The 25544-nt window shown below is 47.8% G+C and overlaps 1 protein-coding gene across 1 annotated transcript in view; it reads right to left on the bottom strand.

Moving 5' to 3' along the window:
- Positions 1 to 2902: 2902 nt before the first annotated feature.
- Positions 2903 to 25544, bottom strand: part of LOC146177180 (uncharacterized) — a 46061-nt gene continuing 23419 nt past the window's right edge. Inside the window, exon 2 of the mRNA XM_084581481.1 lies at positions 2903 to 3883. Coding sequence (XP_084437607.1) covers positions 2903 to 3883 — 981 coding nt within the window. The remainder of the gene's footprint in view (positions 3884 to 25544) is intronic.

Here is a 25544-nt window from a genome sequence, read left to right on the forward strand (position 1 = left end):
CATGATGCGCCGAAACATCCGGATCACGCTTGCTATCTTGATCGTGATGCTGTCAAGCATCGCCCAGTTGGACCCGTTGCTTTGGATGATTAGTCCTAGAATTCGTATTTTATCGACCGTGGGTATGCGATTTCCACCCCTGTCGTGTAACTCTATGCATGGTGTGTGGTGTCGGCGCCAGTCGTTGGATGGGCGCCCTGGTCTTGGGGGATGATAGAGGAGTAGCTCGGATTTTCTAGAAGAGCAGCGAAGTCCCATTGGGGCAAGATGGGCCTCGGTAACCGTGATGGCTTCTTGCATGCGCGCTTCCAATTCCGCATCGCTGTCACCGGTGCTCCAGATGGTAACATCGTCTGCGTATATGGTGTGCTCCACATCAGCAATTTCACCCAATGCGCGAGAAAGCTTTGTTATCGCCATGCTAAATAAGAATGGTGAATGTACTGAGCCTTGTGGTGTTCCCTTATCTCCCAGATTAAAGCTCTTCGAGAGGTGTTCGCCTATCCGGATAGTGGCCGTTCGATCCTGCAGAAGCGCCTTGACGTAGTGGTAGAAGCGTGTTCCGAGATTGTGGTCAGATATGGCTTTGAGAATGGCTTGATGTTGTATTTTGTCAAAAGCTTGCTCCACGTCGAGTCCCAGTAGCGCCTTGGTGTCTCGTGTGGGGCGATCCAACAGACTTTTCTTGATGCGTAGCATAGCGTCTTGCGTTGAGAGACCTGGCCTGAAGCCAATCATATTGTAAGGGAAGTACTCCTTTTCTTCTACGTATTCCGATAGTCTATTCAGGATGACGTGTTCGGCTAGCTTTCCTAGGCAGGACGTCAGTGAGATCGACCTTAGGTTGGGTAGGCCCAGCGGCTTGCCCGGTTTTGGGATGAGGATCGTATTGACATGCTTCCACTCTGCAGGTAGTGGGCCAGTTTTCCAGACTTCATTGATTTGTTGCGTTAGGAACGTGACCGAGTCGTCCTCTAAGTTTCGGACAGCCCGATTTGTGATACCATCGGGGCCGGCTGCAGAGTTACTGTTGAGTTCGTGAATTGCGAAGCGTACTTCGCTTTCTATGAAGTCCGTATCTAGCTCTGAGTTTGGGGCACCGTCATAGCTTTGCCTTTGTAAGGTACTGGGTAGCCCCAATTTAAGCGGTAAGTACCGTTTGGCAAGGTCATCCAGAAGGGCTTCGGCGGTACTGATTTGCTTCTCGCGATGCACTAATTTACTTAGCCTGATCCGTTGCATAGTTTTGGACTTTGTTCCGTGTTCGTCGAGGAGGTGTTTTATGAGTGCCCACCCACTTCCTCTTCGTATTTGCCCATTGAGGGAGTTACAGACTTCATCCCATTGTTGTCGGGAGAGAACCATGCAGTATTATTCAATGGTCTTGTTGAGATCGGCAAGTTTCCTTCATAGTCTTCTGTTAAGACGCTGATCCTTCCACCTGGCTAGAATGGAATGTTTGGCTTCAAGAAGATTCGCTAGCCGACTGTCCATCCTCTCTACCTTAACGTCCGTGGTAATTGCCCGTTCCGAGGCTGCGATGTCTGCTTTGAGCTGCTCGGTCCAGCTCGTTTTCGTGTGCTTTGTGGTTGCTCCTGATAAGTTGGATGGCTGCGCCCGTATTGCACGAGATTTGTCCCATTCGATAAGTTTGTATTCCCTTTGCCTCTTTCCCGGTATCTCTGCATCAATTCGGAGAATATAGTGGTCACTCCCAAGGTCTATTCCCGAGTTCTGCCAGGCACATTTTTCTAGGCGCCGGACAAAAGTAAGGTCCGGTGTGGTGTCTCGACATGTGGAAGTGCCCCATCTGGTTGGGGTCTCCGGGTCTGTGATCAGCGTGAAGTCAAGATCGGAGGCAGTCGTGAGAAGACGATTTCCCTTGCTAGAGGGATACGCGTAGCCCCAAGCCTGGTGTGGGGCGTTAAATTCTCCACCTATAATCAGCGGACTGTCTTTGGCGATGTGCGCAATCTTGGCCAGAATGCCTCTAAACCCTTGCCTCGTATCCTTAGGGCTGCTGTACAGATTGGTGAGGAAGATGCTTTGCTTGTTCCCTACGTGGTCTTTCGGTATGATCTCAATCGTGAGGTGTTCTAGATAGCAGGCTGTGTGGCGGATCTCATGCCGAATGTACGGGATCTTCTTTCCAATCAGTAAAGCGACGCCTCTGCCCTGCTCTTTTCTGTGGGCTTCGGCCGTATATCCCGTAATGGCCAGTTCGGTTGTGAGTGTTTCTTGTAGCATGATGACGTGTGGTTTCTCGGTTTCTGTTTTGACCATCTGCAGGAGGACCGCCTTTTTTGATGCGATCCCCCTGCAGTTCCATTGCCAGACGCGGAGACTGCGTGTCTTATTTGGCACTGTCATATTGGCCGTTGTAACCTCCTTCGCTTGCAATGAGACCATCGCGAGGTGGGCCTTGTGCACCGATGTGTTGTGAACTCATCCTTGCCATTGCCGGTACTACCGTATTGTTTAGATACATTTCTATTTTCTGTACTCGTGAGCTAAATATGTCCATTTTCTCGTTCATTCGCACCATGCTCTCGTGCATTAGCCTCATATTCTCGTTCATGGCGTCCATAGCGTCCTTCGTGGTTCGCGGTTGCGTTAAAGCGCGCTTCTTAGAAGGCAGGCATTCTTCGATTTGTTCATGTCTCTTCGTCTCAACGAGTTGGGGAATTTCGATAGCCGTTGATGGCTCAGGTGTGAGCGTTTGTTTACGGCTGTTCGCTTTACCCATTGCAGTTAATTCGAGCGTTAGCTTAATATAAGCGGCTTTTAGCTCTCTTAGTTCCTGTTCTAACATAGCAATTCGCTCTTTATCATGATTGCGGGACTCACTTTTCTTTGGAGGCGTGATAGCGTCTCTGAACTTGTCCGCCCACGTGCCATCGCCTCAGTTGTCCTTTCCACCGAAGCGCACCTGAGAACGACTTCCGTTTGTCCTCGCATGTGTGCGGCTCTTCGATTGAGAGCGGGAGCGGCTGCGTGTCGGCGTCTTGGACCTAGATCGGCTTCGTGCCGCGTGCTGCTTGTCTTCCTCAACTGGCTGTACTTCCTCTTGTTGCTCCTGTCGCGCTAGTTGTCGTCGTGCGCGTACTACGTATGGAATGAGATAGCGTTTCCTACACACCTTGTCCGCCGTCACGTGCAAGCCCCCGCACAGCTTGCATTTTGGATCGCACACATGGGATGAGGTGGGGTTAAGACGTCCGCAACCCCTGCATTCGGTTGAGTGTGGCTCGGGGCAAACGTCCGCACGATGTCCGAGTTTGCCGCATATGTAGCATATGTCTACTTGTCTGCGATATAAGTAGCAGGGTACCAGTGTGGGTCCATACCTAACGAAGTTTGGGACGCGAAGACCATCGAACACAATGATCATTGATCCTGAGCCCTTGATTCTTTTCGCCGCTAGTGCCAAGGGGTTGCGGTCATTCACAATGTTTCTTTCAATCGTCCTGTGATCGTCGGCACTATCGATGTGTCTGATTACCCCTTTGCAGGTGTCGCTTGGGGCAGTTTCGTAAGCGCTGACTGCGTACTCTTTTTCGGCTATTCGGATAGCCCTTATTTGCGCATACTTGTCTGCATTTTCTCGAAAGGGCGTGCTCGCCACCATGATGTTCTGCGTAATATTGGGGCATATTATATCCTCCGTGGTCTGATGTGGATCAAGATTAACTGCTGCCTTTATGGCTTTGCTTACTAAGGTAGGTCCGATCTTTTTGAAGTTCAAGCCGCCCTTTGGGCGAAGCACTATCTTGATGTTGTCTTGCGGCAGGTGTGGCATGCGTGAGGCTCTTATCACCCGGTTGTTAATGTTAGGAGGCTTGCGAGAAGAGCTCACCTGCCCGTCGCTTGCATGTTGTGCTTGCTGTGAAAGTTGCGCAGTAGGTTGGGCGCGTTCCTTCTTCGTTATCCGGCTGGTCACCACTTTCCAACCAGTGTCGTCTTCTGTAGTCGATACTTGTGGTAAATCCTCCGCACAGCTATCCATTTCATTGGTTGCCATTATCTTCGTGTTGCGCCCAGCGCGAAGGGCAGCTGGCGTCTCGCCGAGCTAGCGCGTTTCTGGCTAGCGCTAGCGTCTGGCGTGCACGCCTTGGCTTAGTTCGGCGGCGGCGTTCACGTGGTAGAAACGTACTTGTAGATTCTTGAAAAATGAAGACCCACCTCAAAATCAGGTATCCACGAATTCCCTGCCACTTTACGAAACTGCTGGTGCAAGAACTTGGGTGAAAATGGACAGGAATCACTGCGGAATCATGTGAAGATGACGGAGCCGTCATGTGTGGACGTGATCCAATAGGCAATTTTAATCCAGCAAACTATTTTATTTCGTTTGCATTTTAGTTTATGTACTGCAATGTATACTCAAAAAATGTATAGCTTTATTGACTTTCATTTTGTTGTGTTTTATTTTTGAGTGACTCATCTGGCACTTCCGTTGCTGCAGTTTTCGGGGAATGGAATACGGCAACCATCGACCGGAATCTCCTGGATCAGAGTGGCGGTCAGGGCGAGACGGATGACTTCACCTTAGGGTTTTTCGTACTGTTTGTGTAGTAGTGCCTCCCAAGCCTGGTCTGTTTTGTCAGGTTGTCAAAATCTAGGGCACTACCATATCATGTGGATCATGCCCGCTATGCCATCGCAACGTTTGCACCAGGGGCTAACATGTACGGGTGAAACGTGCTGTAAAGCAAGGGTTTCGGAAATTCACCGCTTTGTAGCTCACGCCTCATAACCGCCTCTGCCTAATTTGTAATGATTTAGGATATCATGATGTGTATTAAAGTTATCATTGAACTGTAATGGCTAATCATCCTCAAGGGGTACGGGGTTTCGCATGAGACGTCACTGATATTCCGGAATGCAGCTAATCATCGTGCCAGTAATTGCGCATTCTCGTTCCCTCTCAACCCCTAGTGCGCCGGTGTCCAAACGCGCGTGATCTTCCCTGCCGGCGGGTGGCCACCACTGGTCGATACTGATACCGCTATGGCCTAAAACGGCCCGCGTCAAAGTTTCAAATCGCGGACTTTGAGTCACAGACAATGATTTTGACCTGTTGCTGGGTTAAGCGAGCGCAATAGTTGCCTCTTCTGTCTTCATTGCGGTCGAGTGTCGGGTGCTCACTATCGAGCCCCTGTCTTCTCTAGTTGTTACCAAAATGCGTCCCATGCACTCAGCATATTGTACGGCATCTGTTACAAGGCGTCCTGCCTGCCCTTAAAACAGGCTTGAAACATTGCTGCTCTATCACTGCAGCAGCTTCATGGTAGAAGAGGTGCATGTTTTGGGGAGTGGAGGTATCTTCAGACGGTATGACGCGGCGAGAAACTCGAGAAAGCGATGGCTGTTGCTGTTGTCCTCATAAACATTTCGCATACCCACAAGAGGGATTGGCCAAGACCAGCCGGTGATTACAGTTTCGGAGCTTTCATTCGTCAGAACTGAGATCAGAAAATTGAACAAATCCGGTTCAGTGACAGTTATGGTTAAGGGTGGTGCATCGGCTTGCTCAAATATAAATGTATGCGAATAAATAATAATAATTATACCAATAATAAAATAATAACTAAGAAAAGCACAATTAGAAGTAACAAAATTATATAAAAAATAAACGACAATGAATTATAACAACCAGCTATGATGGAAAGCGATTTGATTCTAGCAAAACGTTTTGTACAGCAGAGCATACATTCCCATCAGTACGTCGACGCAGAGAAGCCCGAAGAGAAAGAACAACTGCTGACGACTAGCGCAAGCTACGATTCTGTAATGGCATTTCTAACAACCGACTCCTTTGCGATGTATATTGCTGATAAAAGAGGAACAAATCTTCAATTCTTTCTTATTCATCACAATATTGGCACGAAAGAGAGGTTGCAAGGTCAGGCCTGTAACGGTCAAAACTTAGCTGAGGGACACGACAACGAAGTCGCTTGAAGGAAACCAAGTTTGCGAGACCGCCAGGCTTTACCCCTCCAAGGGAATAGAAGGCGATGAAAATCATCAGGTGAAGTAAGCGCAGAGGTGCTTAATTCTCGCAGTAAAATATATGTACAAAAATGTGCTGCTGTGACGATCGCACAAGTCGGAAGGAAGTCAATGATCGGACCACTCAGGGCTGCCTTTTCTTAAGCATCAGAGGACACATTGAAATGAAGGAGCCTGTGACGAGCACCCCAAACAACCTGCTAGTAACTCCGCTAAATAAATAGTTGTGAAGTCGGGAAGACTAGGGGAAAAAGACCAGTCAAGGAACTGAGAACAAATACCCACGCCTGCCTATTCTTCGCACACCAAGGCATTAGTCGAATTATAACAGCGAGAAACTGGTCCTAAAGTAGTCCTGTGGTATGCCGTCTTTCAAGGAGAAAGGCAGTCATTTTACATTGCGTGAATAAATGTCATCGACAATTGTATTTACATATGATATGATTGATCGCATGAGAACAATTTCAGAAATTCGCACATTAAGTGGTTCCAGAAAGGATTCAACGAAACAAATTTGGGGAGACTGAAAGCGAGACCACCTAACACTTAGGAATTCCCTTGGATGCAAAAGAAAAACCAACATGGTCACATGTCCCCCAAATTGCAAAATTTTAAGAATACTTGGACGATCAGAATGCGAAATATCGAGGTAAGAGATTGCAACCGTGCTTCAAGATATAAAACATTGTTGGGTATGGACTTAGGGAGTCCGAAAAACATGAAGAGCTTCTCTCTCTAAGAGCAGAAGATTACGTAATTTATATGCAGCGGCTCCAGAAAACAAAACACAGCCAAATTGTGAAATTTAGTGAATATAAATTTTATAAATCATCACCACAGCTTGCCTGCGCATACGGAAGCGGGGGCTGCTGAGTCCACACACTATTCCAACAGTCCTGACTTCTTTCGCAGCAGTTTGCTCTGCGTTGGCATAATAAGTGAGGCTTGATATGTAACACCGAAGTGTATCAAATTATGTTGTGAAGCAGCGAACAGATATTTTCTCCTTCTGCATGTGAAGCTCGAGCGCACCTGCTATGACTGCCCTATCGCCACTAGCCGAAAAAGATTGCTGAAAGAGGTTCAAATAAAGTAGGATCGTGGAAAAACAAATATTGACACGAATTCTCGTGCGTCATGGATGCTGGTTAATGTAGAGCATCCTACAATTTTAAAATATATTTCCTGTCAGCCCCAGAAATCTGATGGAGATTTGAGGACAGATGTCGTTCACCGCTAACTCTTGGATAGTATTGACATTAAAGTTTATCTTCGAAGTATGTGCACTACAAAATTAGATATTTTACTGTTTGCTGATTTATTCGCTATGTTGAATCGTGATAGGAATCCCTCCGATCGCTCCTAGATACAGCTTGTGCCACGTTCCACCAAGGTTATTTTCTACGCTACATTTGATACAACCTGCTTGTCATGCCTAATGTACATATGTAGATGCCCTAATGAATAAGGACATCTGAAAGCATGTCCTTATTATTTATTGACACTGACGCTTCAGCTGGGCCGAACGACAAAACATGTTCTCAAATGAAACCCCGCACTATGACATACTTTTTGTACAATGTCGGACAACGTTGTCGCTCCAGTACCAGCCACAGGTCATCTCACGTGTTCTAATTCAGCAACACACACAATATATTATTTGTTTTCACCACGCTTGTTTCCTTCATTAATCACCAAATAATATCCACTAACCAATTATCCAACCAGTCACACTATTAATCACCCTAATCGATCCGTCAACACTAGGCATATAATATGCACTCCTTACAAGGCACCCACATGTGCCCCTTGAGCAAGAGGTTATGATTCTTGGCGCCACCAAGGATCCCTAGCGCCCATTCTGAAGCTGACATTCCTACCGTGGGGATAAGTTGTGAGGTGAAGGGCAGAAACCATGATCCGTGGCGGTGGAGCTCAAGGTCAAGCTTCGGCTGGTGGACTACTCTTCTGTCTACCAGGCGACGGGCTCCGGCACCTTCGTCTGTGTGAATGTGAATCAGAGGCGACAAAATTTCAGGAACACGTATTGTATACAATCCGTATAGAATAGTCTGCAAAAAAGAAAGATCGGCCCTTCACAAGGGGCCGCAGATACATGAAACTGATGGCACAGACAACGGAAACCTCTTGATAATCTACTTGATTACAGATGATCCAATAATTAACTTGTCTGCTTTCGTCATCGCCAAAATGACCAAAAACTGCATTGGACGAAACCTCAAAGCAAAGAAGCACAGAACAGGCCACCTTCTGGTGGAAATAGTGCCATAAGAGCCATTTAGTCTCTTGACACACCTCCGCCGAAGTACGGCGACGTCCTCGGGAGCCAACGCGCTTATTGAGATATCCCGTTCTTCCCTCCTTCGCCTCCAGATGCCTTCATTCCTCAGTGACCGACCCCTCTTCGTTCAAACCTTGGAGTATTTAGGAGAATCTACCAATTTATTATGAGTGTGGTGTCCCTGGACACATTTTGCGTTATTCTCGTCGACGCGTCGTGCCGCCTGCAGATTACTCCCGGCCCTACGACTACGCGACTCCTAAAAGCACGTCACGTGCCTTCTCTTCCATCGGCCTTGATACCGCTGCCGACCGACCGCCTGCTCGCCGCCGTTCTTCATCACCGAGGCTCTCGATTTCACCGCTGCGTCGATAAACCAACGCATCTCAGGAAAACCAGTTAGCGTAGTCTCTGAGGCAATAATTGCGTGTACGCCGACCGATACAATACAGGCTCTTGGATTCCACAACTCATTCGAGGAGATTCATGAGGCCGTCCTCCTCTCGCAACGCGCACGCCTACTTCGTGCAGACACCAGAAGGCAAATTATGGAGCGGGTAGGCTACCCGGCAGAAGTCCAAATCATCCAGAGCACGACAAACCTCCCAACCACATATCGCTCGAAGATCCACGTCACCCAAATTCCTAAAAACATGTCGAACGGAGCCGAGACCGGCAGACGATGAGCCAGAATAAAATACATTAAGCAAACTGTGGCCCGCTGCCCCCATACAGTCTATGTCTACGTAGCAACATACAGCGAGATCACGAGGGCGGCTGCAGTTGCTGTGAACTCATCCCCCAATGAGGTTGTAAGCGCATGGTTGAAATACGCGACGAGCACGGAGGCAGAAGTGGCAGCAATCCTGCTAGCGATCCATTATGGCGATGGCCTAGGCCAGAGTGTACACGTTATGGCAGACTCCCAAGCAGCCTGTCGGCTCCTACTTGCAGGAAGAGTACCCAAAAAACTTTGAGGCCGTCAGATCACGTGGGTGCCTGGTCACGCGGAATTAGGGGGCAACGAGGTCGCCGACGCACTAGCTCGAGGACATACCAACCAAGCGGGCTTCAACGCCGACTGAAATTCTCTTCCCAAAGTTTCCGCCACTTACAGCACACGACACCAATTCCTGAGACAGCAACGACAGCACTTTCCCCCTCCACACAAGAAGCTAAATGCTCAGGAAGTTCGGAACTGGAGGCAACTCCAGACAGACACATTCTCCAATCTCCACAAACACAGCATACCTTTTCTCAAGCGCCATAAAGCTGAACTTCCAAGTGCGACGATAGGCCCGACACATACCACATCACATGGGGATGCAAGGCCGCGAAACCCTCGAACATCAAAACATATAAAACGAAGGAGCAATGGGAGACCACTCTGCTCAGCTCAGAGCTTGAAGTGCAGCGCGCACTCGTTGCTCAGGCTAGAGCGGCAGCCAAGGCCAGTGGAGTTTTGAAATGAAAACACAAACCATCGTTATTTTCGTCGAGTCTTATTTTCCTGGCTAATAAACGTTTTCTACTACTACTACTACCGATGGCGCCTCTCCTCTACAGGGAGGACCTGGGTAGAAAAGAGGCTTTTTCGTCGGACAATAAAGTTGATTCAATTACTAACTCGAACACGGGTACTTCGTTAAAGTAGTCTGGCGTGTTACTACTGCACCACCACGGCAGGGCCTGCTTCTTCGTGTTTTAGAGAAAGGAAGGCTCAGTATCATTTCAGTGAGCACCAAGAAATCGTTGAAACAATATAATTTGGTCAACGGGATACGAACGGCAAATTTAGTATCAAACAAAGACCTGTTATACCTAGCGTAGTGAAGATTTCCCCTCCATTGTAAACTGGTTAATAAGAAAGCAAAGGCGCAGTATCTGTTAAGGTCACTTGAAGGTGAAAACCGCCCATACTCGAATTCGCAGTGAAACTGTCGCTTCAAAAGAAAAGTGAGCGCGCGAGAGCGCTCGGCACACAGGCTTGGGTGTCTAGGGCGTCAGTCTGCGGGGAGCCCAACACTTATGAAATTTGTTTATTTGCACACATGTTCGAGCCACCCAATCAGATTTGACTTGCTGCCAGACCCTTTCATTTTATTCATGAGATGATTTGAGTCGAATACTTCCCTTCCTTCACTTACATATGCAGGCCAGAGCGAACTCCCAGCCACTGTCACATGTCCGCCATAACTGCAGATATTTCAAATACGATGCCGTTCAAGCATTTCTCCTTTTGTTGCTCAACGATCTGGCCATTGCAACGCCTGCGGCCTTTGTCGCCTTTGGCATCATAAGCTTATTGAGAAAGCATGTCATAATCAACAAGAGGGTACATGTACCCCCACTCGGCAAACTTTACATGACCTCCCATTCTTCAAACGCATTATTCTCACGGATGAAAATGGGATTCTCAAGATTGCGCTTGATAAAATGTTCATATCTACACATTTCAAAGCATAAAAAATTTTAAAAATTGTAGCGAATGAAGCGAAAAAAACAAACAGCAACAAACAACATGGCAGACGTTCCGACCATGGAAAAACACATTATGAAGCATAAAAAGTGTTGTACCAATCTGGATGTTAAGCGTAAAACTGATAAAGTCGTCACCGTCACTGTCACTGATAGTACTCGTTAGGCTGCTGAGCTGGTAGTTGCGCGGAATCGAAGTCATTGAAGTAGAACTTTGCATTGTCTTGAAGCCATGAGAGCGGAATTCGATGCGGTAATGTTTAAAGCGTAAACAAAACAGATAAGGTAGGTGTTGTTTCAGCACTCTCGCTGTCGATCAAAGGTATACGCTCGACATATGCAAACTTTATTCCGTAGATTTAGGTTCGGAAACACGCATGGCTTATCAGAGCAGTTTACAAAAGTTTTTACCGTCGATCTTCTTGCTTAGCGGTCAATTCTTGTGTGCGTGACTTAGTGCCAGCAATCCAAAAATCGTTGTCCTCCGCACGGTCTCTGAAAGGAGAGAGGATCAATCAATATGCCTGGTATTTATACATCCTCCTGTTCAGCGGAACCCAGCAAAGCAGTTTGGTTTGAAAGGCAGCAAGCATAGCAAGAAATATATCCAGACGTGAGAGGTATGTAGACAACCATTCCTTATAAGCAATTCTCCTATGATCGATGAAAAGAAATGTTTTTGCTGGTACGATTCAACGAAATTATTTTGGATCACTGAAGTTTTGCTGTCTGCAATGTGTTTGTTTCCTGCAGTGGCATCGCTACTAAGTCTACGTGACCATATGGCAGGGGCAGCGACGTCTCCATGTTACGTAGGAGGTAATTTTATAATAACCTGGGAATATGCAGAATAGGAAACACAATGTGAGTGTAGGAAACAACATTGCTGTTAGTCCTTACTGCTCTCGTGCAGTTTGTTAAATCGTTATGCTGCGGAAAAGAAAGCTTAACTTACCTTTGGTGGACCTTTACAAAATTAATCGAGTGGCTCAAGTTCTTTTGAATATTCATTTTATGTCAAAAAAAGAAAATCTTCAAACTTTCAAACACAATTACTATAGCAGTGAATGTAATTGAAGTGGCCGTAAGAATTTTCAGAGATTATTTGTGGATTTAATTTTTAATTCGAATCATCGTAATTTGTTTTGTCAAAGTCAAGGTTAAGACGTGTTGTGAACAGAAGATACTTGTTTTGTGATTCAACCTGAGGTATTGTCTACAAAGATATGTTTCAACGTAAGTATAGAGACAATTTTTGCTATACATTTTCTTGGAGCATACGTCGTGCAGTCCGAAAAATGATTAACCCTCAATTTATTGTTTTTCAGAACTTCATTTTCTCATCGCGCTACTGCTCGTATATTGCCGTGCTAATTTATTTATTCTATCACTATAAGATGATGTTGGAATAAGTAAAGACATATTATGTGGTATTTAAATGTAAACAATGAACGCCACCTAAAAATTTAGGCTTATCAAGTGAAACAGGGGAACCAAGAAACATGTGCTAGATATTGAAGATGAAATATCTAGCTCCGGCGCCGTTTATATGGTGAAGTAATGTCTGGTGAAAGCTCAGGCGTTTTTGTTCTGCTTCTAGCTATGCCGTTTATACACAAGCATACCATTACTCAGGTTTCTCAAGGAAATAGTCTACAAAGTTACAGACGCAATGAGACAAAAGCGGGTTCCGAAACAGTGTCCTAAAGCTCTAATTCTATTCAACGGGAGCCAAGCTTGTGGGAGCCAACAGCGTGTGCTTAGAGACGATGCGCGATTCACTGTCCGCTTGAGGGGCTGTTCTGTATTAACTCTCGTAAGTACAACACACGAGATAGACACAACGTCATCTGGAGACAATGAGTGTGCTCTTCAGCTCCGAAAAGTATCACTGTAGTCCATCCAAATGTTGTTGGTCATAACGAGAGCTCTATTGCAGGTACAGCTGCGGGCATAATTGAAAGGAGCACGCTCTTCCGTTCAAATTAAAATCACTCATTGTGCACTGGAAATGAGAAAACAGTAATTGTTCAGTTGAAAGGGCACTGGCGTCTATTACCGGTTCGCGCATACCACGACTGCTGGTTTCAATTATGCAACGCATGAAAAATGTTAGAAGCAACTAGCACACTCCCTTTACTTTTGTCCGCAGGGGTACACACCGGACCATAGTAATTGTAGGTGCCTTTTTGAATTGACGTTCGTTCGAAGAAAACGGAGTTGGCCATCTTGTCATGCTTTTCAGATATATTGATAAGCTACGTGTCGGGTTTCGTTCCGCCGTGTGCCACGTCGCACAGCTTTATTTCGCAGGCAAAATATACGCATCTGTGTGATGCGCTAGGAGAACAAAAAAATAAGCCTATTCAGCGAAAGACCAGGAAGATAGCTGAATTCCTGAACACTTCTCTGTATAAGCAAGTGGCCCACTTTCACTTAATTGAACCATTACCGAATGGAAACACACGGAGGTACACTGGCGATAATTTCAACCGCAATGTGCGCCCACAATGAATAACGAGTTACATCGGAATGTAGATTTCTTGTTTTATAACACATGAAAAGATATGAACACCTGACTTAATATATTTTTCACCATGCTTTATGACTAAAACCAAAGTATGGCAATGAACGAATGCCACTTTATGCAGAATTATGTAGCTAAAATGGCCAGTGTTATCTAATGTCACCCCAGGCTGCATTTCAAAAACTAACTGCACCAAAGCGACAATATTTTCCATAAGGATGTGTGCCAAAGCTGCTTAATACAAACAATATAATACAACAAAATTTAAAAAAAACAATCAATAAAATGATAAAATCAAGCATAATAAATGCAATTTCATAATAGCGCGTTTTGACTTGATTTGGCAGATGAGACAAAAGCAGCTGATTCCATAGGTATCTTTTGATCGCTCTTCTGGGCCGCGAGACTAATGCCCTGCACTCGGATAACTTGTGAACATCCTGGAATATGAGGCAAAGGTTTAAACTGCAGACCATAGAAAAAAGCCCGAACGGCCGGTTGAAACTGTGCAATTATACGACTGGCACTGCAGAGTGTTTTTTGTTTGCCAGCCAATACATGAATTTCTCACGGTGAGTGCATTTTACACGAAGGGAGTCACGAGTGGCTTGCCCATAAGAATTAATAAGCTGTTTTGGGATTTCGCTTCTGGAAGGCCGCAGTGAAAAGCGACTCGCACGTGGAGTCGCGCTGGCGGTCGATGCGCTGTTGTTTTTTTTTCTCCTTTTCCCCCCTTTTTCTTGGGCGCGGGCTCGCGGGGCGCGCGGGAGGCCTGGTTTGTTTCATCCTTTCGCCCCAAGGCGTCGCCAAGACGCGAACGCAGCCGGGATCAACAGTGGCACGCTTCTGCGAACCAGCTTACGGTCAGCAGAGGGTGACAATAGGCGGGACACTTGCCCCCCCCCCCCCCCCCCCCCGAAGTAGGCAATCAGCCCAGCGTTCTCCCGCTGTGCCCGGGACATTCCGAGCGACGGCGGCTATACACTGCTCAGGGACAGCGCCCCTCGCCCCCTTTTCCTCGAACGGGACGGCTGGATGACCTCGTCTCGTGATCCCCCGCGGCGTTTCTTTTACAAAGGCGCAGCTGCAAGGTCGCGTCGCAAACACGCTGAGGAGTGGAGGCAAAGACAGACGCCGTGTGAGAGGGTTTGGGAACCGGCGAGTGGAAAGAGTGTGTGTTTTGAATGTTGTATTTTTATTTGAAGTAATTAAGGACCTGGGTCCGAGATTATTCCCAACCCAGGGGGGTTGTGGCATGTTTTTGAATAATTTGATTGGCTGCTTTATTTTCGGGGCGGATCACCGAAGGTGCCCGCCCTCGGGCCTTTGTTGATGTTTGTCATCAAAAAGCGGTCCTCGGACCATGTTTGTCAGTCAAGATTGAGGCTCCGTGCTTAGCACGTATTTACAGTCCCTAGGCTTTAACCGAGATGCTCGGTAGAAAAGTAAGGGTTTGTAGTGACTTCTCTGTGTGAGAGTCTATTTTGTCTTAAGTTGCAGTAGTCTGTGTGACTTGTTACTGTAACTGTTTGCCAATGTAAATAATATTTTTCATCTGTAAATATATATCTCCTCCTGACCATCATCAGATCATCGTCTACTGTTCTCGTCTTCTGCTTCTGTACCTGCCGAACAACGAACATAACATCACTGGCGCAGCACGACAGGGTTCGGCTACCAGCGACCACGAGCATCACCCAGAGCACCCAGGCCCTGGGAACCCACTGGGCAACAAGCGTCCGCACGTCCAGCCAGAAGCAGCAAGGTGATCCAGGCCCCGAACCAGAGAAGCGTTCTGGGGAAGGACTCCGACGAGGCTGCGGCACCAAGGGACGGAGGCCCCAACTGGCGACACCAGCACGGGTAAGCGGGATTTCTTGCGCTTTGTTGAAGTGGCTATGGCTCAAGTGTAAAGTGGCGCATGGTTTTAACACGCAGCATGATGGCGAGCGTAGGCGAGAGAGAGACAGGGGGAAATATAACAGATGACAGCGAGCAGTCGGAGCATGCGACAACTCAGCCTGTAGAAGGAGCGCTACGCGAAGTAGCGGAGATGTCGGTATCCGATGCGGTTGCAATTCGCCGCATGGAACTAAATTTTGAGCTGGAAAAATTGAAAATTATTTCACAGGAACGCCTAGAGTTACAGAAACTTGGGCTAGATCCAGCGGTTGCAATGGCGATAGCGGGAAGCGGGCAGACGTCTGTAAGGTCAGACATTGACGATCAGCGTCGAATGGGGCCCGATCCAGTCTCCCAATGCGCTAAAGTCCTTAAGGGACTGAAGCTGCCGTGTGACGCGGACGTGCCGTTATGGTTCGAGGAAGTCGAGAGAATTTTCACGACGTTCAAGGTGACAAACGAAAGCCGCGTTCACTTAATCATGCCAGCACTAGCTGAGCGTGTCAGGTACCTTCTCCGTAACCTAGGAGACGATGAGTGTGGCAGCTACGAGTCGGTAAAAACGGCCGTTTTAAATGAGGTGAAGCTTAACCCCTCAGAATACCTCGAACGCTTTGAGCGCGCGTCGATACGCCGCGATGAAACTTGGGCGCAGTTCGCCTCGCGCACTCTACGTCCCGTGACCGAAGGTAGTACTGAAAGTACGTCCTAGTTCGCCTCGCGCACTAAGACGTACTTTCAGTACTACCTTCGGTCACGGAACGTAGAAACCAAAGACGACCTGGTATCATTGATCATCGCAGATCGCATAAAGGGTAGCTTGAGCCCTAAGGGCTTAGAGTATGTGCGTTTTCGTGAGGAGGAGAGGTGGCTAAAACCGGATGAAATATCCGACGTTCTCCAAAGGTTCGAACAGGCTAAAGGCAAGGGGCGCGCAGCGAAACAAATTGTTGTGTATGCGGAAAAACCGAAGGGACCCCCGCAAGCGGCGAACAATGATAGCAAACGGCCAATTCAGGTTATGAGTGCCGCGCACCTGGCCACCGAGCCAAGGAATGCCCTCGCGTTTCACAAAACGTGGAAAAGAAGGAGAAACGCGCTCGAGCTCAAAAGGTAGCTGTAGCCAATGTAGAGGCATGCGAAACACCGGCGTCAGTAACCTCCCAGACAACCCTAGTAGCAGAGATGAAAACGCCCCAATCATTCGACGAGGTACGCAAATCGAAGCTACAGCAGGCGGAGATTGAGTGCGCAGGGATACCGGCGAAAGCTATAATTGATACCGGTAGCGAGATAACCGTGGTTAGGGAAGGCCTCGTGCCAAGTATATGTCGGGAGCCATCCGGCTCGATAAAGCTAGTTTCCGCTTTTCGGGAGACGGTTAACGCGAAACTGGTCACTCTTGCGGTAAGCATCAGGCGGCCCACCGCGCACATAGCAGCGCCCGAGGCAGTAGACATTCTATGCGCGCTTTCTGATAAGCTGGCGGAGGGAGTGGATTGTCGCGCAGGGTGTGGCGACGGAACAGCCCTGTGAAGTAGATCTGGAAGAAAGCGAGAAGGAAGATGTAATCTCGATCCAGGGTGACGCGGACGCAGCCCTAAAACAGCGCCAGGTATTCAGATCCGACCAAGTATCAGACGAAATCTTAAAGAAAGCGTGGGCTGACGCAAAGGCAGGGAAGGCAGGCATGTTTGTTTCAGACGGCTTGTTGTATCACTGGGACTCGATCTCCGGTAGCAAAGTGAAGCAGCTTGTGCTCCCCTTTAGCAGGCGTGAAGAGGTACTCTGCCTTGCGCATGAGTACGTTTGGGGAGGCCATTTGGGGCCAAGGAAGTCAAAGACCAGAATTAAGTACAGCTTTTTCTGGCCTGGCTTAGAAGGGGACGTAACGCGACACTGCAGGACATGTCACGGCTGTCAAGTCCGCTCAGACAGGCAAATTAAAGATAGGGTTCCCATAACCCCTCTCACCAGACCCGACCATCCGTTTCAGGTCGTAAATGTCGATATAATCGGGCCGCTCGATGTTCCGTCGAGCAGGGGTCATAGGTACGCTCTCTGCCTCGTTGACTTGTGCACGCGGTGGCCGGAGGTAGTCTGTTTGCGATCCCTAACCTCTAGGGCAACATGCGACGCCTTGCTTACGATTTTCAGCCGCACAAGCATACCTGAGGTAGTGTGTTCAGATCAGGGAACGAACTTCACGGCGCAGCTGACGCGTGAGATGTTAGCAAGACTGGGATGCGCAACGCGTTTTTCGACTCCTGAGCATCCGGAGAGCAACGGGACAGTGGAAAGGTGGAACCGCGTTTTGAAGAACATGTTGTTCCATGTTACTGAGAAAGATCCCAAGAACTGGGATAGACTGGTCCCGTTCGTTCTCTGGGCGTACAGGGAAGTCCCCCATGACACAACAGGCGTGGCGCCGTTCTGGTTCTTATTCGGTAGAAACCCTATCGGACCGCTAGCAATTCTGCAGCGAACATGGACAGGCCAGCAACCCCTCCCGAACACACTCAGGGAAGAACCCGCGAAGTATTTGCGACAGCTACGCGAGCAGCTAGAAGTAGCAGCAGAAGTAGCGGGTTTGACGTCGAGCGCACGTCAGGGAAATTACGCGCAGGCGTATAACAGGCGCGCACGGAGCAAGACCTTTGTCGTCGGAGACCAGGTATTGCTCTTTGACACAGACTCTAGCAGTAAAATGGCCCCCAAATGGCTCGGTCCATTCGTCGTAACCGCGCAAGAGAGGTAGAACTCGCACAGAATCGACAAGGGAAAAAACGCTACAGCGATAGTGCATGCGAACAGGCTGCGACCCTACTACGCACGTGTCAGCCATGTCGGAGTAGTTTTCGAGGAAGACGAGGAGTTTGGTGAAATCGAGTACACCCCTCGGTCTGTGCCTGAGAGATGTGGTGGTTGTCCCATAGATGCGGAGAAACTCGCACACTTACCTACTCCGAACTGCCTCGAGATCTCGGAGGTGTTAGCCGCCTACGCTGATTTTTTCATCAAGACACCGGGAGTCGCACGGGTTGGTGCACATAAGATAGAGCTGCACGAAAGCCACCAGCTCAAACGCACTTTCCCATATCGCGTGCCGGAGTTATTAAGGAGTGAGGTGAGCCGCCAGATAAACGAGTTGCTAGACCTCGGGCTGGTGTATCCGGTGGAAAGCGAGTGCGCCCATCCCGTTGTATGAGTGGGTAAGAAGGATGGATCGGTGCGCATGTGTGTTGACTATCGCGCTTTAAACGCAGCGACGCGCACGGATGCCTTTCCAATGTCACCCCCTAAAGAGCTCATCATGAGGGTGGGCCGCGCTATGTATATCACTCTTATCGACTTGTGACGCGGATACTGGCAGGTGCCGGTAGCTCCGGAGAGCCAACATCTGACCGCCTTCGTAACTCACGAGGGACAATATGCTTGGCGCGTCATGCCGTTCGGGCTAAAGAACGCCGCGGCCACCTTTCAGCGGATAATGAACACCCTCCTCTCGAAACATCAGGCTTATGCGGCCGCATATCTCGATGACATCGCCATTTTCTCTTCCTCGTGGACTGAACACTTGCGGCACTTAGAAATAATTTTTGATTTGTTGCGCAACGCCAAGCTTAAAGTGAGCCGGGAAAAGTGTCAGGTCGCACAGGCCCACATTAAGTACCTAGGACACATAGTGGGAGGCGGAACCCATGGGCCCGACCCAGAAAAGATATCGGCCATTCGTGGGCTCGTGCCCCCCGCAACAAAGAGACAGCTACGGAGTATGCTAGGCTTATGTGGCTACTACCGCGATTACGTTGAAGGATACGCCGAGGTGGCCACACCATTCACGTCTTTGACGAGGCGAGGTGTACCTAACACGATTCCGTGGAGCCAGGAAGCCCAAAACGCGCTCGACAGGCTCAAGTCAGCTCTGTGCGAAGCTGCATCGCTGAACACCCCCGACATTAAAAGGCCATATTGGCTGTTCACCGACGCGTCCGACGCTGCAGCGGGGGCTTGTTTAGCGCAGATGGCAGACGAGGGACGGGAAAGGCCGATAGCATTTGCCAGCCACCGATTCACGCCAACGCAGACCCGCTGGTCGACGATCGAGCGGGAAGCATTCGCCATTATCTGGGCACTAAATAAATTGGATCATTGGGTGTACGGGGCAGAAATTAACGTGGTGTCTGACCACAACCCCCTCTCCTATCTCACTACTAGTACACCTCATGGGGCAAAACTCGCGCGATGGGCGCTGGCCCTACAGCGCTACAATGTGATGGTGACCCACAGGAAAGAGCCAAGCAATGGTAAAGCCGACGCGTTAAACCGTGTCCCCAATGCGAATTGGGGCGTAAAGCAAGCACACGCTTGAGCCATGGCCTTTCGACGACGCGTGAATGTTCCCGCGTACCCGATGCAATGTGTGATATGAACGGTGGAGTGCGCGTGAACTTGACGTGAGGATATCCAATTGCTCGCGCGCGGGACTTTCACGAATACTGTCCGGTCAGCCGATGCGAATGTGTGATTTGTTTTGTGTTATACCCATCTTGTGTCGCGAGTTTCATTTGGTGTTCCATTCACGTGTGAAGTGTCGTACATGTTTTGTTTTCTTCGCGGGTTGTTGCGGCCTTATTAGGCTGAAATGACCGGATTCCAAGCTCATTTACCCTCTTGGGAGGGGCGTGAAAGGCCGCAGTGAAAAGCTACTCGCGCGTGGAGTCGCGCTGGCGGTCGAACCCCCCACGCGCCAAGGCCAAGGAGCGAGCGCTGTTGTTTTTTTTCTCCTTTTCACCCTTTTCTTGGGTGCGGACTCGCGGGGCACGCGGGAGGCCTGGTTTTGTTTCGTCATTTCGCCCCGAGGCGTCGCCAAGACGCGAACGACAGACGCTTCCAATTATCAGCCGGGAACAAGAGTGGCACGCTTCTGCGAGCCACTTCATGGCCAGCTCGTCCAGCAAACTCAGCGATCTCCCGCTATGGCGCCAAGCATGGGTGCATGGAGACGCCGTTCATGAAGCTTTTTGCACTGCCACAAGCGCTCGCTAAATGGCCTGCAGAGGGCGAGAATAGGCGCGACCCTTGCCCCCCCCCCCCCCCAAGTGGGCAATCAGCCCAGCGCTTTCCCGCTGTGCCCGAGACATTCTGTGCGACGGCGACTGTACACTGCTCTGGGACAGTGCCCCCTGCCCCCTTTTCCTCGAACGGGACGGCTGAGTGGCCTCGACTCGAGATCCCCCGCGGCGTTTCTTTCACAAAGGCACCAGCTGCAAGGTCGCGTCGCAAACACGCTGAGGAGGGAGGCAAAGACAGGCGCCGTGTGAGAGGGTTTGAGGACTGGCGAGTGGAAAGAGTGTGTGTTTTGAATGTTGTATTTTTATTTGAAGTAATTAAGGACCTGGGTCCGAGATTATTCCCAACCCACGGGGGTTGTCGCATGTTTTTCAATAATTTGATCGTCTGCTTCATTTTCGGGGCGGATCACCGAAGGCGACCGCCCTCGGGCCTTTGTTGATGTTTGCCATCAAAAAGCGGTCCTCGGACCATGTTTGTCAGTCAAGATTGAGGCTCCGTGCTTAGCACGTATTTACAGCCCCTAGGCTTTAACCGAAATGATCGGTAGAAAAGGAAGGGCTTGTAGAGTGACTTCTCTGTGTGAGAGTCTATTTTGTCTTAAGTTGCAGTTGTCTGTATGACTCTTGTTACTGTAACTGTTTGCCAATGTAAATTAGTTTCCTTCTGTAAATATATATCTCCTCCTGACCATCATCAGATCATCGTCTTCTGCTTCTCTACCTGCCGAACACGAACATAACATCACTGCTTCTCCTTTAAAAAAATGTTTTGTGTAATGCAATCTAGTCAGCATATCTTTCCATCCGACATAAGAATGCATTGAGGCACAATTCTTGCGTCACTAAATAATACAAGGCTAGAGCAAACATGTGCATACAAAATTAAGCACACTCCCAAAAGTTTATTGCTGCAGAACAACTAAAAAAGCAGAACAATCCAAACCATGCAGAGTTACGTCCACTAATAAAAATGTACTTAGGTTTCAAACATTTCAATTTACAAACGATCAGTGAGATGGAAGGACGGGTCGCATTTTTCAACCCAGCTATTTAGCTACCGGAGGCTTTCCCTATTTGGAAACCATTGTCCATTATGCATCCAAATTACGCTCTAGATGGAAGGACGGGTCGCATTTTTCAAACCAGCTATTTAGCTACCGGAGGCTTTCCCTATTTTGCAAACCATTGTCCTTTATGCATACAAATTACGCTCTTTTATCAGAAAGAAGTAAAGGAGGCAACTAGGCGAACAACTGTATGAATAGCAATAATCTGATCATCACCAACGTTTACAAAAATGACATGCTCTTAATCGTAAGCCTGCGGAGGTCGAGTTGATTTTTTAAGCACACATAATGTTGCGGCTTCAGGGAACATCATCCCATGAGAGTTACGGTCTATCATCATTGAATGTTACAATGGTCTATAATCACCTAGCATCACCTCGGGCGATTCAATGCCACTCTAAAAAGCGCATAAAAGTGGTAAGGACGAGAATCAGCATTTTACAATTGTAGTTGAGTACCAAACGCAAAAATCTAAATTCTACAAAACCTTCACATTTCCATTCTGCCTCTGCACATCGTTGTTATCAGAAACTTCAACTTCAAAAAAACTAAAAGGGGTTACTGAAATTACACGGCAAGGTTAGGAGCACCGTGGAGCAGCTCATGCACACACACATCCATGTATATATATATATGTTTAGTTTGTGGGGTTTAACATCCCAAAGCAACTGAGGCTATGAGAGACGCCGTAGTGGAGGACTCCGGAAATTTCGACCACCTGGGGTTCTTTAACGTGCACTGACATCGCACAGCACACGGGCGCCTTGCTTTTCGCCGCCATCGAAAAGCTGCCGCCGAGGCCGGGATTCCATCCCGCGTCCTTGGGAACAGTAGTCGAGCGCCGCAACCACTGCGCCACCCCGGCGGTGTTATATATATATATATATATATATATATATATATATATATATATATATATATATTGTTACGCGGTGACAAGCAAAGAGACGGCACAACAAGGTGACAGGATGAAAGATGATTTAATGGCTGGCCTATTGCGAGGGCTCCTCTCGTAGCACTGCGCATCTTCTCGCAACACTACGCGAAGCCCGTATTTGGGTTTGCTCGGTCTGGTGGTTCCGCAAGAGACAAAACAACAGAAGAGACGAAGCGGGCTGTTCCGACTAGCATCTACAGCCCCCAGGAGCCGAGCGGCCTAGCGGTTCGCGGCGCATTGCTTTTAGTGCGTCGCACTACTAGCCGCAATCACGGATTTCGCCGGGGTCTATCCGAAGCCGCTAATTCTCTCTCTCTCTTCGTGAACTAGAAGCGGAGAAAGAGAAGGCTGCTCGCGCTAAAGCCCCTTGATACTTTGGCTCGCGCGTGTCTCAGCATTGAGGAGGTGGAGCAGCCACGGAGCTGTAGTAGAAGCTTCTCTCTTTCTCTCTCCATCCATCTCTCCGTAAACTTGAGAGGAGGAAGGGAAAGTGGCGACGCTACATCCCTGAGGGGGCGGAGCGACAGCATAATGCACCCAGTTAGAGAAGAAGACAGTCAGAGAGGGGCGTGTCAGTTGCAGACGTGGCGGCCGTCCCAGGGCAGCGTTGCACAAGCGTGTGTGCCTTTGCTTCGCGTCGCAATGGACGAAGCAGGTCCATCTGGCATTGCGGCGTAGGTTCGCCGGGCTCGACGTGCTGATGCACTATTATTACGAAGGCAGCGGGAACGTGAGTCTACTGAATCTGGTGTTGCAGCTAAACGGTGTATGAATTTAGAAGCACAAAGAACGAGGAAACGTGCCGAGCGTGCTCACGAAACGCCTCAAGACACTGAGCTTCGGCGTGAAATTGTTGCCGAAGCGAGGAGGAAGAAACGTGCGGTAGAAACTCCAGGGCAACGGGATGCTCGACTGCAAGCGAAGGCTGCTGCCAAAAATGTACACGCCTCTGAGAGGCTCGCGAAAAATCAAGCTGCTACAGGATATTTGAACGCGATTTTCTTGCTTTCGCAGAGGTGCCTTGGTCGCGCACGTGGTCCGGTTCGGCGTTACTGCTCTGTCTCTCGGTTTGAGGGGAAAGGGCGCGAGGGCCATAAATCTCTGGAACGAGGCGAAACACGGGCTGTGGAGAATGCGCGGCAGAAGGAGCTGCGTTCGGTGCCTTCTTGGGAAGATGCCCGGACATGCGTCCCTTTGAAACCGCCGCCTGGGTGCAACCGACCAAGGGCAGCGATCGGAATGTTTGGGTCTTAGGTTTGTGTGTTGTGTGTTTCGGAAGCGCAACCGCCGGCGCTGTTGGTCTTTGTGACTGCTGGCCACCTCTTCCGTGAGCTGAGGGAAGATTTTGGAGAGATTGTAAATCGCTGAAGTGTATGCATGAAAGGTATGGCGGGGATAAGCGGTGCTACGCACCTACATCGTATTTGATCAACTATTCAAATCGGCCATATTTTTTCAATAGGCGTCATGTTCGCCGCGGCACTACCATGAGAGAGCCTATAATAATAATAATAATAATAATAATAATAATAATAATAATAATAATAATAATAATAATAATAATAATAATAATAATATAATAATAATATAATAATAATAATAATAATAATAATAATAATAATAATAATAATAATAATAATAATAATAATAATAATAATAATAATAATAATAATAATAACAACAATAATAATAATAATAATAATAATAATAATAATAATAATAAAAATAATAATAAATCTTTATTTAATGTGCGCAGGAACAACCATGTGGTCTTCGTGCTGCAGCACAAATAGAAAAAAAGAAACAAAATTTAAAATGCACAAACATGTTTACACACACACAGAGAATACAAAAGAAGAAATAAATAATACATAAAATGAAACTGAGACGAAAAGTATCACGGAAAGTAAGCAATCAATGAGTAGCATCACTTATACACACAGTGATAGAATTTTTGAGCACATCAGGAAAGAAAATAAAAGAAGAACGGTAGATAGAAGAGAAAAAAAAAACACAACAACAAATAACTGACATTGATTATAGTAGTATAGAAATATACATAAAATAAACAACCATTCCAGGCACAACAAGTGCATGGTACTTAAAACATAGGCTAGAAATATAGAGTAATACAATAAAGAAGTAGAATTGAACAAGGGACAGTAAGATTCGAATATAAAGTTTAAAGTTGAAATATAAGTAAGAAACGGATAAAAAGTAGTTCAAGATACAGACAGCACTGAACAGGAGAAAAAGCAAAAAGTGAAGTAAATACAATATTAAGGCTAGAAAGTGGGAGTTATATGTGATAAAGTACTATTTAGAATACAACGCTACGAACATCCAATGTAAATGAACAGAGCGAGTTTTGGAAGATGTCAAGGTGACGACAAAAAGAGTTAAATAACCACTGCATCCTGCCCAGAGGGGAGTGGGAAGGAAGAGGAGAAACCTGAAATGGTCTGAATTCTCTCATGCTCTATCGCGGAACGCGCAGTAGGATGTCCTCTAAGAGCTGAGGGCACATAATGTGGCCATGAAGGAGTTTGTACAGAAATATGGTATCAAGTCTGATACGACGGCAGTGAAGAGAAGGAAGATTCAGTTGGACGCTCCTGGTGGAGCGAGAGGGGGGAGTTGCGCAAGGGAAGCGATAATGAAATATCCGTAATAATAATAATAATAATAATAATAATAATAATAATAATAATAATAATAATAATAATAATAATAATAATAATAATAATAATAATAATTTGAGTAATATATAATAATAATGTTATTTTAAATTATTATTATCAATTGGTTCAAAGGAAGGGAAAGGCGCAGTATCTGTCATACTTGTTTCTCTGGACACCTGAAACGATTCCGTTGCCTCTGGGGGCGGTAGATGCCGGTCAGAACAGCCCGCTTTCTTCGTCTCTTCTATCGTTTTTGTCTCTTGCGAAGCCACCGTACCGAGCAAACCTAAATACGCTTCCGGGGCCACCGAACGTTGCCCCGCCGGGGTGGTGCAGTGGTAAGACGCCCGACTACTGTGCCGGAGTTCCCGGGTTCGAACCCGACCGCGGCGGCTGCGTTTCGTTGGAGGCGAAACGAAGTGGCGTCGTGTGCTGTGCGATGTCAGCGCACGTTAAAGATCCCCAGGTGGTCGAAATTACTCCGTAGCCCTCCACTACGGCTCCTCTTTCTCTCTTTCCACTTTCATTCCCACCTTCCTCCCTTCCCTTACGGCGCGGTTCGG

This window comes from Amblyomma maculatum, chromosome 10 (genome assembly GCF_055883805.1).
Source record: "Amblyomma maculatum isolate TAMU_Amacu chromosome 10, ASM5588380v1, whole genome shotgun sequence".
NCBI lineage: Eukaryota > Metazoa > Arthropoda > Arachnida > Ixodida > Ixodidae > Amblyomma > Amblyomma maculatum.